General features: G+C 47.7%; 5 protein-coding genes across 5 annotated transcripts; 4 read left to right on the forward strand and 1 right to left on the reverse strand.

Annotated features, from left to right (window-relative positions):
- Nucleotides 1–229: 229 nt before the first annotated feature.
- On the forward strand, nt 230–899 carry PUP3 (proteasome core particle subunit beta 3; the record flags this gene model as incomplete). The annotated part of the gene is made up of 2 exons (XM_024859818.1): nt 230–254; nt 304–899. The coding sequence occupies 2 exons, from the start codon at nt 230–232 to the stop codon at nt 897–899; spliced, it is 621 nt and encodes a 206-aa protein (XP_024711967.1).
- Nucleotides 900–1,450: 551 nt separating this feature from the next.
- C7M61_004499 (uncharacterized protein) lies at nt 1,451–1,750 on the reverse strand (the record flags this gene model as incomplete). Its single annotated transcript, XM_024859819.1, has 1 exon — nt 1,451–1,750. The coding sequence occupies one exon, from the start codon at nt 1,748–1,750 to the stop codon at nt 1,451–1,453; it is 300 nt and encodes a 99-aa protein (XP_024711968.1).
- A 1,827-nt stretch (nt 1,751–3,577) lies between these two features.
- On the forward strand, nt 3,578–4,777 carry PDA1 (pyruvate dehydrogenase (acetyl-transferring) subunit E1 alpha; the record flags this gene model as incomplete). Its single annotated transcript, XM_024859820.1, has 1 exon — nt 3,578–4,777. The coding sequence occupies one exon, from the start codon at nt 3,578–3,580 to the stop codon at nt 4,775–4,777; it is 1,200 nt and encodes a 399-aa protein (XP_024711969.1).
- Nucleotides 4,778–5,094: 317 nt separating this feature from the next.
- C7M61_004501 (ATP-dependent RNA helicase) lies at nt 5,095–11,406 on the forward strand (the record flags this gene model as incomplete). The annotated part of the gene is made up of 1 exon (XM_024859821.1): nt 5,095–11,406. One exon carries the CDS (start codon nt 5,095–5,097, stop codon nt 11,404–11,406), a length of 6,312 nt encoding a protein of 2,103 aa, XP_024711970.1.
- An 835-nt stretch (nt 11,407–12,241) lies between these two features.
- TRP4 (anthranilate phosphoribosyltransferase) lies at nt 12,242–13,342 on the forward strand (the record flags this gene model as incomplete). The annotated part of the gene is made up of 1 exon (XM_024859822.1): nt 12,242–13,342. One exon carries the CDS (start codon nt 12,242–12,244, stop codon nt 13,340–13,342), a length of 1,101 nt encoding a protein of 366 aa, XP_024711971.1.
- Between the last annotated feature and the right edge of the window lie 252 nt (nt 13,343–13,594).

Genomic DNA, 13,594 nt, shown 5'->3' on the forward strand with positions numbered 1-13,594 from the left:
CTCACAGGTCTAACATAGAGAGTCAATGACATTTAAAGCTCCACTATCCACTAAACTTAACAAACAACTTCTCTCTTCAATTTATCCACTTCAGGGTAAATCCTAAATGGGCAGACTGGGCAATTACGTAAGCGCTTACGTAAGAAAAACCACCTCGAAACACGTGACCGCGCACGTGACCAGACAGGCAACATCAAAGGTGGCGGCGATTATATACTACTACTCAACCATGTCTGACCCCAGTTCCATCAACGGTACGTACTACTAAACCCTATCAAAATCCCAAACAATCACTAACCCCAGGTGGCTCCGCCGTCGCCATGGTCGGCAAAGAATGTATAGCAATTGCGTCCGATCTCAGACTAGGAAACCAGTCGCTTGGATTGTCCAATAACTTCGAAAAGGTGTTTCAGTTTGGCGACAAAACGTTCCTTGGTCTCACTGGCCTTGCCACAGACGTGCTTACGCTTAAAGAGGATTTCCGTCTCAAGAACAACTTGTACAAGTTGAGGGAAGAAAGAGAAATTGAGCCCCGGACGTTGGCCAACTTGGTTTCGCTGTCGTTGTACGAGAAGCGTTTCGGTCCTTTCTTCGTGGGCCCCATTGTTGCTGGATTGGAGCTGAAAACCAACAAGCCGTTCATTTGCGGCTTTGACTTGATTGGCTGTATCGACGCTGCCAAAGACTTCATTGTTTCTGGTACCGCCAGTGACCAGCTCTACGGTATGTGTGAGTCGCTCTACGAGCCGGACTTGGAGCCCGAGGACTTGTTTGAGACCATTTCGCAGGCGCTTTTGAACGCCGTCGACAGAGACGCCTTGTCCGGTTGGGGTGCTGTCGTTTACATTGTCACGAAGGATAAGGTCACCAAGCGTGTGCTCAGGACCCGCCAGGACTAGCCAGGTAATGAATTAGATGGGAGATTGTTGTAGGGCCGGTGTTAGGCCGAGTGCCAGTGCCAGTGCCAGGCCAGGTGCCAATGTAGGCTTTTCTGAATGGGATCTATGGAATGATGAAGAGTGGTAAGTGAAAAGAGCTCAGTCGAAATCTCCTTTGTTCATTCGAAATTGGGTTGTTTTGAGAAAGTAGATGATAAACCCGTGAAACGATCGTTTGCATTCGAGAACAACTAGAACATCTTGGTACTGAAGATATGATGTCTAGTGAATCTACAGCAATAACTACCAAATCTTTCCGAATCTGGTCGTAAACAAGAACAGACAAAAGCTTCAATACTCAATAACATGTTGTTCTAATTATGTATGTACAAGGAGAAGTAAACCTGAGGTACCTGGACCACCAGACCTCACTGAAAGCAAACAGACAGTGCAAATCAAACAAAAAGCACTTATTTCAACAAAAGCTAAAGCTTCACGGATCTAACAGAAGCTTAATTTCAGAAGACTAAACTTCTTTGAAAAACCTCCTCAAACAGGCCATGACTCCTCGCTTACTGCCTCTTCAGAGCCTCCATCTCGATGACCTTCTTCAAGTAGCCGTTCTTGCCGTACAACTCCTCGTCACGCTTGCGCTGCTGCTCCTGAAACGCCTTCTGCTTTTCTCTGCTCTGGATGATTCTCTGCTTGGCATCCTCGGTTCGCTGAACATGGATGCACTTGGTCAACTCGTCTTTTTCAAAGTTGCACATGCCCATGGCTTTTTTGAGAAACTCGGCCTTGTGGCACTCCTCCAAGGCGTCCATGAGTTTTTCACAGCTGTCGAAACGGTTTCTGTCCAACTGGGGGTGCATTTTGGGAAGAAGGTGTAGGTGAAGATGGGGCGATATGGTGGATCGGAAGAGTCACGTGGAGGCCGATCGTGGGGAAGGAGGAAAAGGAGTTTTTGAAGGGGTTTCGGAAAATTAGTGGAAGGGTGAATCGGCTGGGGATTTTGGGGTATTTATAGTTTTGGGGGTGGCTTTTTGGTGGTGGTGGTGGGATTTGTGTGTTCTGGTTGGCTGCGAAAAGGCGGTGTTGATAAGTGGTGAGGTGGTTGTGGAATAGAGGGGGAGGAGAAAGAGGGAGGGGTTTAAATGGATACGGGGATATTGAAAAATCGATTTTAATTCATTTTATTTAGTAAAAAGATGTGTGGGTCTTGAGGGAGCAGTACTTATATGGATGGTGTTCTTCTGGGTGGATTACGACTGGTACTTCTTCTGTAGTGGCTGAATATCTCAAGATACCTTTTTTTAGACTCTTGCCCTTTTGCTGCTGATATTAAGTTTTCTTGATTTGGGCAATCTGACACTTTCTGTTCATCATTTCCGTTGGGCTACCAGGCATCACCGTGAAGCCATGGAGGTAAATACACCGTAAAAGCAGTACATCATAGCTTCAATTTCATTGATCATATCCCGATTAATTTATCAATTCCAGCATAATGAGATTCAGTCTATGAAAGTTAAGCATATGGAATCCCGAAGTGTATGTCATTTGCCTTACCGGTCTCTTATTACACTTGAGAAGGACCATAGGCTCTTGATTTCCAACACGGGGATGATCTTCTTTTGATGTTTTCCTTCAGTTAGAGAACCAGTTATAAAACACAAGTAATAATTGAGGACTGAAGTCGATGCCGTCTGGGATGTCATACTTGAAAACTAAGGTCACCTGGTTCACTCCATACGGTCAATATAGATTGGCCCATTTGTGTTTATGAGACAAATACAAATAACATCGTTGAAACAAATTCTTTGGAATAGAGAATCTTTAAACGGCGCTTACATATGGAACTGTCAATCCTCTTTCCAGCTAACCACCTGAGCATCACCTACCCACTTCGGCTTGCTACGGAGAAGGCCGAGTTTTCAATAAATTATCAACAGGCGTTTTTTGACAATTTCGACTACCCGAATCCTAGAAGACTTTTACCAAAAAATTCAGAGAATCGTGAACCACCTCCATGCTTTGCTACACCATCATGCGTTCAACCAGCAACCCAGCAGTCAGAACCACAAAACCAAAACGGCCCTTTCAAACGCAAATTCCCAATTTTTCATGAAACACATCAACGAACCCGAAAAACACTAAAACATCCAAAATCCAGTAAAAAACCACCACCTCCATCTCCACCTTGCCCTGAAAAGACGGAAACGTTGGGGCGGCTTCGCGACTCTTATCAGTGCCCAACAAGGCGAAATAGTCCATCCAGCAGAAACCGAATTTTCAGAATGTAATATAAAAAATCACCAAAACTCCTTAAAATCATCAAAAAACCAATTATTCAAATTCCCCCTTTGGCAAAAACCACCCACATAGTGAAACCTTCGGAGCGAGAAAGTCCGGTTCGCTTTTCGCAGCCATTGACGGCGCCGTGCAGGACCGGGCCCGGAGCCTGTTTTTGGGCTAGAGGGGTGGATAAAACGGTGGATTTTGAGGCGATTTTGGAGATTTTTGCACCGATATGCTCGGCCCAGCGCAGAGATTTCACAAATGTTTCACTAGAAATCGCCCACGCCCGCTCAGGCCAAAAATTAGACGCTATCACCACGGCATCACGTGACCGGAAGTGCAACTCCGGGCAGCGCGGAAAAGGCCATCCCGAGCCAAAAACCACCAAAACCACTTTCCTTCCAATGCTTAGAAGCGCCATTTGCTCCAAAGCGGGCCCAATTAGGGCGGTAGCTGCTTCCAGATCCTTGGCCTCCAAGGCCCTGGACCTCGCGCAAATCGAGCTTCCTGAATCGTCCTTTGAAACTTACAAACTCGACGAAGGCCCTTCCTTGACCTTTGAGACCGAGAAGGACACGCTTTTGAAGATGTACAAGGACATGATCATCATCAGAAGAATGGAGATGGCTGCTGACGCCTTGTACAAGGCCAAGAAGATCAGAGGTTTCTGTCACTTGTCTGTGGGTCAGGAGGCCATTGCTGTGGGTATTGAGAATGCCATCAACCACAAGGACACCGTGATCACGTCGTACAGATGTCACGGTTTTGCCTTCACCAGAGGCGCGTCTGTCAAGGAGGTTTTGGGTGAATTGATGGGCAAGCGTTCCGGTGTGTCGTACGGTAAGGGTGGTTCGATGCACATGTTTGCTCCTGGCTTCTACGGTGGTAACGGTATTGTCGGTGCCCAGGTGCCTCTTGGTGCCGGCTTGGCCTTTGCCCACAAGTACAGAGGCGACAAGAACGCTACTTTCGCCTTGTACGGTGACGGTGCCGCCAACCAGGGTCAGGTGTTCGAGGCCTACAACATGGCCAAGCTCTGGGACTTGCCATGTATCTTTGCATGCGAGAACAACAAGTACGGTATGGGTACCTCTGCAGCCCGTTCGTCCGCCATGGTGGAGTACCACAAGAGAGGCCAGTACATTCCTGGTTTGAAGGTCAACGGTATGGACATCTTGGCCTGCTACCAGGCCTCCAAGTTCGCCAAGGACTGGTGTGCCAACGGTAACGGACCTTTGGTCATGGAGTTCGAGACCTACAGATACGGTGGTCACTCCATGTCCGACCCCGGTACCACCTACAGAACCAGAGAGGAGGTGCAGCACATGAGATCCAGAAACGACCCCATTGCCGGCTTGAAGGCCGTGCTTTTGGACTTGAACCTTGCCGACGAGGCCGAGATCAAGTCTTACGACAAGGCTGCCAGAAAGTACGTTGACGAGCAGGTTGCTGCTGCCGAGGCTGACGCTCCACCAGAGGCCAAGATGTCCATCTTGTTCGAGGACGTGTACGTGCGTGGCTCTGAGATTCCCGAATTGAGAGGCAGAATCTCCGACGACACCTGGAACTTTGAGAAGAACGACTTCACCAACCACGTCTACTAAGGCGCTAATTCAATGAACCATAGATGAGCGATGCGTAGGGCCGTAGGGCCTTGTAGTGGAAGTTGTAGCTAAAGATTCTTGGAAAGCAATGCTAAGGATGCCAATTGACCTTAAAGCATGAATTAAAGAGCACTTGGATAATGGCATCATGAGGTAGTAGCATTGCATATTTCGCAGCCACCATCTAATGAACCAAACGGCCAAATATCCATACAATTGAATTTTATTTAAAACTATTGCAAAATACTAATCCCTAAAATCAATAAAAAACCCTTAAATGCCCACTTTCCACAAATCCAGACTTGGGACCCACCGAGATGGCCTTCTCGTCACGTGCGCTCATCACCATCATCAACACCAACTACTCTTCCAAGGCCATGTCTGAAAACGGAAAAAAAGGAGGCTACCTGCAGAAAGAGCTAGCAGGCGTTGCTCTCCGAGGCCGCAGGACGCTGCATCTGAACGAACCAGACTCGGCGCCGGCTTCTATGGCTGGCCATATCTCCATGAAAGAAATGGGCTCTAGAGCCCGAACCGAGCCAGAAACACGGCCTAGGCCCGCCAACGGCGAGGAAAACGAAGAGAGGAGCCAAAATAACGGGAATTTCGTGCAAAGAGACCTCAATTTCGAAGATATAGCGTACAAGCCCACGACCGAGGGAAACGCCGTGGCTTTTGAAGCTTTCACTGCTGAAATACGACAACATATTCCTGACGAGCCTCATAGTGTGATTTTATCGGCAGCAGACACGGTGCTAGAGTTGTTGAAGGATGAAGATAGGGATCTTCTGGAAAGGAGGAACGAGATTGGTGAGCTTCTATCAACCAAGCTTTCAGACGATGAACTACATGCTTTGATCAAGATCGCACACAGCATCACGGATTATGACCAGAAAGAGGAAGCAGCGGAAGAAGGAGGCGACCAGGCTTTGGCAATTGAGTTTGAGGAGGAAAACGACCAGGAGACTCATACTAATGTGGTGGTGGAAGAGGAGGCTGTTGAAGAAAAGGAAACGGAGCCTGTGATCCAGGATTCGCTGAATGTGACGATTCAGGGTGGCGAAACGCCGAAATCGACCGTTTTGCCGTTACATGACATCAAGCGTGATTTCTTCTACAGCCGAGTTTCTGCACTGGAACCAGAATGGGAGCCCGAGGCTGTACGTGAACAGTGCAAGAAAATAACAAAAGTGCTCTTTGACAAGAGCGTTCCAGCCTCCGATCTCGAAAAGGCCCTTATGGAGGCCACAGACTACAAGCACCTCGATTTGGTCAAACTATGCATAGAAAACCGCTGGAAAATCATGTTCCAGCTACAAGCGCTTGGAGGCGATAAAGAGAAAGCCAAGGCGATTCAGGAAATGAAAGAAATGGGGCTCGATCTGCTTCTAGCGGAGTTTGGCGTGGCTGTAGAGCAGCCTAAAAAGAGAAGAGCTCTGGACCAGGAAGAGCCGACCAAGAGAACAAAGCAGGAGACGAGAAAACCAAAAATCGTGGATCTTGAAGGTCTTGTTTTCGAGCAAGGTGCTCACCTCATGGCGACGTCCAAGGTCAGTCTCCCCAAGGGCTCGTATCAACAAAACAAGAAGCTCTACGATGTGATCTCGGTACCTGCTCCAGAAGGACCGCCATCACTTGAATCCACCAACGAACAACTTGTTCAAATTTCTGAGCTCCCCGAATGGGCTCAGGCTGCTTTTCCTTCTGCAGAAACACAGTCGTTAAACAGGATCCAGTCGAAAATCTACCCTCAGGCATTCCAAAGCGACGAAAACTTGCTTCTTTGTGCCCCTACAGGTGCCGGTAAAACCAACGTTGCCATGCTCACCTTCCTACGGCTTTTGCTGAATTACCGTGATAGTGAAAGCGGTCGTATAACGTTGAAGTCATTCAAGGCGGTGTATGTTGCACCATTGAAGGCTTTAGTCGCTGAACAAACCAGAGAGTTTCAAAGAAGACTCACCTCTCAGTACGGCGTGGTTGTGAACGAATTCACCGGTGATTCGAGCCTCAGCCAGAGAGAAATCGCCGAAACACAGATTCTTTTTACAACGCCAGAAAAATGGGATGTGGTGACTCGAAAAGCTACCGAATCGCTGTATGCGTCCATGGTGAAGCTCTTGATCATCGATGAAATCCACTTGTTGCACGACGATAGGGGTCCAGTGTTGGAGAGTATCATTGTCAGGGCCAAGAGAAACCCCGATATCAGAATAGTTGGACTTTCTGCCACTTTGCCTAATTACGAGGATGTTGCACGTTTCATCGATGTTGACTTGAAAAAGGGCCTTTTCTACTTTGACGCCCTGTACCGTCCTTGTCCATTGGAGCAGCAGTATGTGGGTATCAAGGAGAAGAAGGCTATCAAAAAGGTGGCTGCCATGAACGAGGCCTGTTTTGATAAGTTGAAGGAAAGCATCAAAAACAACCACCAGCTTATTATTTTCGTGCACTCGAGAAAGGATACCTTCAAGACCGCCAAGTGGTTGGCTGAAAAGGCCGAAGAGGAGGAGATCAAGATCGCCAGTTCCAGTGCTGGAACTCAGGAGATTCTCAGACAAGAGGCTGAAAACGCAAATAACAAAAATTTGAGCCAGGTTCTCTCTTCAGGCTTCGGTATCCATCATGCTGGTCTCAAGAAGGAAGATAGAGGAACCGTGGAAGATCTTTTCGCCCAGGGCCATATAAGAGTTCTTGTATCTACGGCAACATTGGCCTGGGGTGTCAATTTACCAGCCCACACGGTTGTCATTAAAGGCACAGATACTTATAATCCTGAAAAAGGTGCTTGGGTGCAACTTCTGCCCCAGGACATTTTGCAGATGTTGGGTCGTGCTGGTAGACCTCGTTACGATAAATCCGGTGAAGGTGTGATTATCACAGCTCACGACCAGCTCCAGTACTACATGGCAGTATTGAACCAGCAGCTTCCTATCGAATCCCAGCTCATGAGCAAATTGGCAGATAACTTGAATGCTGAAATAGTCTTGGGTCAGGTCAAGTCTTTGGAGGATGCGGTGAACTGGCTTGGCCAAACGTACTTATACATTCGGATGCTCAGATTACCAAAACTCTACCAGGTTGGAGCAGACTATGGGGACGATAAGGTCTTGTACTGGAAAAGAGCCGATTTGGTGCACTCAGCCTTCACCATTTTGAACAACCACAAGTTGTTGAACTATAATGAGGAGACGGGTCTGGTGGTCCCTACTGAGTTGGGAAAGATCGCCGCTGGTTTCTACATCGGCCACTCCACGATCTTCATGTACAACAACAAGCTCAAACCGTGGATGTCGGAGATCGATGTTCTTCGAGTTTTTGCATCGTCTGAAGAGTTCAGGTATGTTCCGGTGAGACAAGAGGAAAAGCTTGAGATTGCCAAACTTGCTGAAAAGTGCCCCATTGCCATCAAAGAAGCACCTAACGAGCCATTGGCGAAAATCAACGTTTTGTTACAAGCCTACATTGCCCATTTGCTGCTTGAGGGATTTGCCTTGATGGCAGACATGATCTACATCACCCAATCGGCAGGCCGTTTGCTTAGAGCTATCCACGAGATTTGCTTGAAAAAAATGTGGGCTTCTGCTTCCCTTGTGACCTTGGAGCTCTGCAAAATTGTTGAAAAGCGAACTTGGAACACAAGCTCTCCATTTAGACAGTACGGCAGTTTGGCACCATTTGAGCTCATCAAGGCCACTGAGGCGTCTCACTTGCCGTTTATCAGTTACCTCAATTTAAATGCCGCTGAACTCGCCGAGGCCTTCAATTTCAAAGGACAGAGCCAATTGGCATACAACTTGCTTCAGAATTTCCCCAAATTGGACATCAAGTGCACTGCTCAGCCAATTTCCCAGGATACCTTGCGTATTCTGGCAGACATCAATCCCAATTGGGAATGGAACAGGACGCTCCACGGTTCCAAGGAGAACTTCTTGATTATCGTTGAAGACGTCAATGGTGAGGTGATTTTGCACAACGATGTGTTGCAGATCAACCAGAAAAATATCCACCGTACCATTGCACTTGACATTTTTGTTCCTATTGCCGACCCGCTTCCGCCTAATTTATACTTGACCGCTGTCAGTGAAAAGTGGCTCAACTGTCTGTGGAGACAACCCATTGAGATGTTCCACACCCAGCTTCCCAAAAAGCCGCTGTCTGCTACAGAGTTGCTCGATGTTCAGAGCATCCCTACGACTGCCTTGAAAGACGAAAAGTTCACGGACTGTTTTGACTTTTCCCATTTCAACAAGTTCCAATCGCAGGTCTTCCATGCCCTTTGGAACTCCGAAAGAAACGTCTTTTTGGGTATGGCAAAAGGCAGTGGAAAAAGCGTCTGTGCCGAATTGGCCATACTCAACCACTGGAGACAAAACAAGCAGCGTGCCGTTTATTTGCAGCCATCCCAGGAACTTGTGGATGTCAATCTCAAGGTGTGGCAGAAGAAGTTTGCCAATTTGACAGACCCTCCAAAGCAGATTGCCAAACTCACGGGAGACCTCACTTCAGATATCAAGATCCAGGCCACCTCTCATTTGGTTCTTGGAACTCCCACGCAATTCGATGCTCTTACAAGGCGCTGGCGCCAGAGAAAAGCAGTTACTCAAATTGGATTGGTGGTTGCAGATGACGCTCATTTGGTTTCAAGTGGTGAAAATGGCGGAGCAGCTTATGAAACCGTGCTTTCAAGGATGCGTTTGATGAGTGCCCATTTGAAGCTGGATCTTCGGATCGTCGCTTTGTCACATCCGCTTCTTTATGGTAGAGATTTTGGGGAATGGTTGGGCTGTATCAAGCAGGATATCTTCAACTTTGAAGCGTACGAGCGTTTCAAGCCCATCAAGGAGATCAAGGTGGACGGTTACAACGGACCTAATTACACCATGCTGAACTGGCCCAAGGTTGCAAGCTTTTTGGAGAAAGCAGAAGGGTCCACACTTATTTTTGTGCCCAACCAGAAAATCGCCTTGGAGGTTTCCCAGAAAGTCGCTGAGCTCACCACAACAAATGCAGAGATTTCTTCTTACTTGCTGAAAATCAGCGACAAGACAGCAAGAAATCTCGCAGAAAAAGGCGTTGGTATCTTCCACCAGGTCTTATCCCCAAGAGACCAACTTGTGATGAGTCGTCTCTTTTCTGGAGAGCTTCTTAGTATCGGTATTGCAACGAGATCATTTGCTAGATACGCTCCTCAGGCGCAAAACATTGTCATTTTAGGCTCCCAAGACGAGGAAATCCACCAGAACACAGACTACTACTTGAATGATATTCTCGAGATGGTGGGCTCAAGCTCTGGAGGCAAGGTCTTAGCGCTAGTGCATGCTCCTCGAGTTACCTACTATTCCAAATTCCTCAGTGTCAGAATGCCGTTGGAGAGTTACTTGTACCTGGATCTATACGATGCTTTTCTTCACGAGATCTCGGCCAGAACTTTCCACTCCAGACAAGACTGTGTGGACTGGCTCACGTACACATTCTTCTACCGCCGTTTGGTACAGAATCCCAGCTTCTATGGCCTCAAAAATGTGGGTCATGTTGAGGTTTCGGAGTATTTGTCTGATCTTGTGGAAAACACCTTGAAGGAATTGACGGATGCCGGCTTGATCGAGATGGACGATGAAGAGGAAGAGGACGAAGACGAAGAAGAGGAGGAAGAGGAAATGTCTCCACTCAATGGTGCCATGATCGCCTCCCACTACAACGTCAGTTTCTTCACCATGAAGCTTTTCAGCGAATTGACCGCCAAATCCAGACTTCGTGATGTTTTGGAGGTCGTTACTTCGGCTGCGGAGTTTGAGCTGCTTCTTTATAGGCCCGGTGACGAAAAGACCTTGAGCCAATTGGCAGCAGTGGTTCCATTCAAAATTGGTACTGATGTCGTTTTGGAATCGCCTCAAACCAAGGCTTTCTTGCTTGTTCAGGCTCATTTGTCGAGAATCTCTTTGCCTGCTGATTTGGCTGAAGACCAGAAACTCATTTTGAAGTCGATCATGAATCTCGTGTTTGCTTGTGTTGACTCGTTGTCTTCTGAAGGCCACCTTAACGCTCTTCAAGCGATGGATCTTTCACAGATGCTTGTTCAGGGTATGTGGAACAGAGAGCTGCCTTTGAAGCAGATTCCTCATGTCAACAACGGCATGCTTGAACGGTGCAAGAAGTACAAGGTCGAGACGGTTTTCGATATCATGTCGTTGGAGGATGATGAAAGAGACGATGTGCTTCAGCTTGAGGACCAGCAGCTTCAGGATGTGGCTGACTTTGTGAATAAGTATCCAAACGTGGATGTGTCGTATGAGCTCGATGTTGAAGAGGGCGTTGTTGCCGGTGAACCCAAGCAGATCACCGTTACAATTGAGAGAGATGAAGAGTTGGAGGATCTCGATGTTGTTGCTCCACGTTTCCCTAGTCAGAAGCGTGAAGGCTGGTGGGTTGTTATTGGAGATGCTCAATCCAGGCAGCTTTACGGTATCAAGAAGACGACTGTGGCTTTAGAGACGCAGGAGGTTAAGATGGATTTTACGGTTCCTGTTGCTGGTCATCATAAGTTGAGTGTTTGGTGTATGTGTGATTCGTATTTGGATGTGGATAAGGAGATGACGTTTGAGGTTGACGTTGGGGAAGAAGCTTAACGAGGCAGCGAGGCAGCTTTGCTGCTACGAGCTGCCGAGAAAGTGCAAAAACAGGATTCCTTGAATTGGATTTGCTTCAATTGGTTCATAAGGAATTAATATAGGTATAGAATGAAAGAAGCAATAATGTGGTGTTGTAGAACTACTGAATCATCCCAATTTGAGCCCACGTATAATAAATACAGAATATCCAAGAAAACCGAATATTTTACGATTTGGACGATTTCGTGATAGTAGAGCTGAAAAGCAGGCCTGCTGGATCTAGGATTCGTTCCATCCTTTTCATGCAACTCCACATAGATCTATGAAGTCACATTGGAGTGATTTCAAAACATCCATAAACCAATACAAACAGATTACAAAAACAGACAAAACTCCCACACTTGGTCAATTTGAAAATTTTTCAAATTCACACCTTTCCACATGTGCCGGTGAGAATGAGTCAACGAGGGTCAAGATGCCCCAATCAAACCCTCGCCAAAAGCACAAAATACAAAACCAAAATAGTGATTCTGGTAGCCCAAAACTCAAGGATTGCAAATATATAATTAGATTTCCCAAAAGTCGTCTCCACGTCCCTCCAAGAATGGCTGCAAAATACAGCTACGTTTCCACAGTGCAGGAGCACAGCACCACCATACCCATCCAATTCCCCCAATTCCCCCAGTAATCATTTAAATAAAGCCAGGCCTCAATAAGCGAATCCCGCTTTCGGCGATCCCCCACCCCCCTAACATTTTAACCCTCCCGCTTCGTGAAAACCCACCAGGGACCCTCTCGTCACGTGCCGGTATCAACACTTTTGCCGAAAATTGAGTACCCCATCAACAACAATATGTCCACAAAACAGGTCCTCACGCCGTACATAAAGCTGCTTTTCCTCGAGCCCCCGAACCTCACGCCCGATGACTTGAGCACCGTGCTCAGATCCATGTTCAGGGGCATCCCGCTGGATATCCAGCTGGCGGCTTTTCTTACTGCCTTGAGAATGAGAGGCCTTGACCACGAGCCTGATTTTATTGCTGCGGCCGTGCTGACGATTCTTGAATTTCTGGATTACATTGAACCTTCGCTTGTGGAAAAAGAGGGCTACATCGATATCGTGGGCACTGGAGGCGATGGACAAAACACCTTTAATGTTTCTACTTCAGCAGCTATTGTCGCTGCTGGAATGGGGCTCAAGGTGTGTAAACACGGAGGCAAGGCGCTGACGTCGACGTCTGGGTCAGGTGATCTTTTGAAGTACTTGGGTGTCGATTTGAGCGTCGTCAACAGCAAAACCACCCCGTCGATTGTCCAGAAAAGCTCCTTCTGCTACCTTTTCGCTCCTTCCTTCCACCCGGCCATGGGCAAGGTGGCACCTATTCGTGCCCAGATGGGCATCCCCACGATATTCAACATTTTGGGCCCGCTCATGAACCCGATCCCGCTTCGAGCCCGGATTTTGGGGGTCTACTCGGAGAAACTCGGTGAGCTGTACGCCTTGGCGGCGGCCAAACTCGCCCAAAAAACGCCCTCGCACGAAAGAACCATGGTGGTCTGGGGAGAGGTCGGTCTTGACGAAATCAGCCCTACGGGACTCACCAAGTGCTGGATCATCGATGAAAACGGCAACATCACAAGAACAGTCATTTCGCCCAAAAACTTCAAGCTCCCGGAGCACCCGTTGCTGGCTGTCCGGAGCGGCACTCCCCAGGAAAACGCTGACGTTCTTCTACACATCTTGAGGCAGGATACGCCCGAGTACACGTGCAAAACCATAAACCACCCGTTGGTGGACTACATTTTGATGAATGCGGCTGCCGTGGCCGTGGTTGCAGGACTCACCGACTCCTGGGAGGAAGGCGTCAAGTTGGCTGTGGACAGTTTGGTGCTGGGTAAGGCTGCACGTGCTTTGGAGGACTTCAAGGCTGCTCTTGGCGAGGTGCAGCAGTGAGAGCCGGGTAATGCTGAGGACGTGGTAAAATAGAGAATAATAGACGTATGCACAGGGGTGGTGGTGTAGGGAGGGGGACAGAAGTTTATGGTGGGTTGGAGATGGAGCTTTGAATAAAGAAGGAGATGTGATTTTTTTTGTGAAGAAGGTCTGTTTGGTATTTCCACAATTAGATCATGCTTTAGAGGTACTAAAGCTCTATTCCCTATGATTTTGTCGAAAAACAGATTCATATAATGGGATGACATAATT

The sequence above is a fragment of the Candidozyma pseudohaemuli genome, assembly GCF_003013735.1.
Source record: "Candidozyma pseudohaemuli strain B12108 chromosome Unknown scaffold00015, whole genome shotgun sequence".
Lineage (NCBI taxonomy): Eukaryota > Fungi > Ascomycota > Pichiomycetes > Serinales > Metschnikowiaceae > Candidozyma > Candidozyma pseudohaemuli.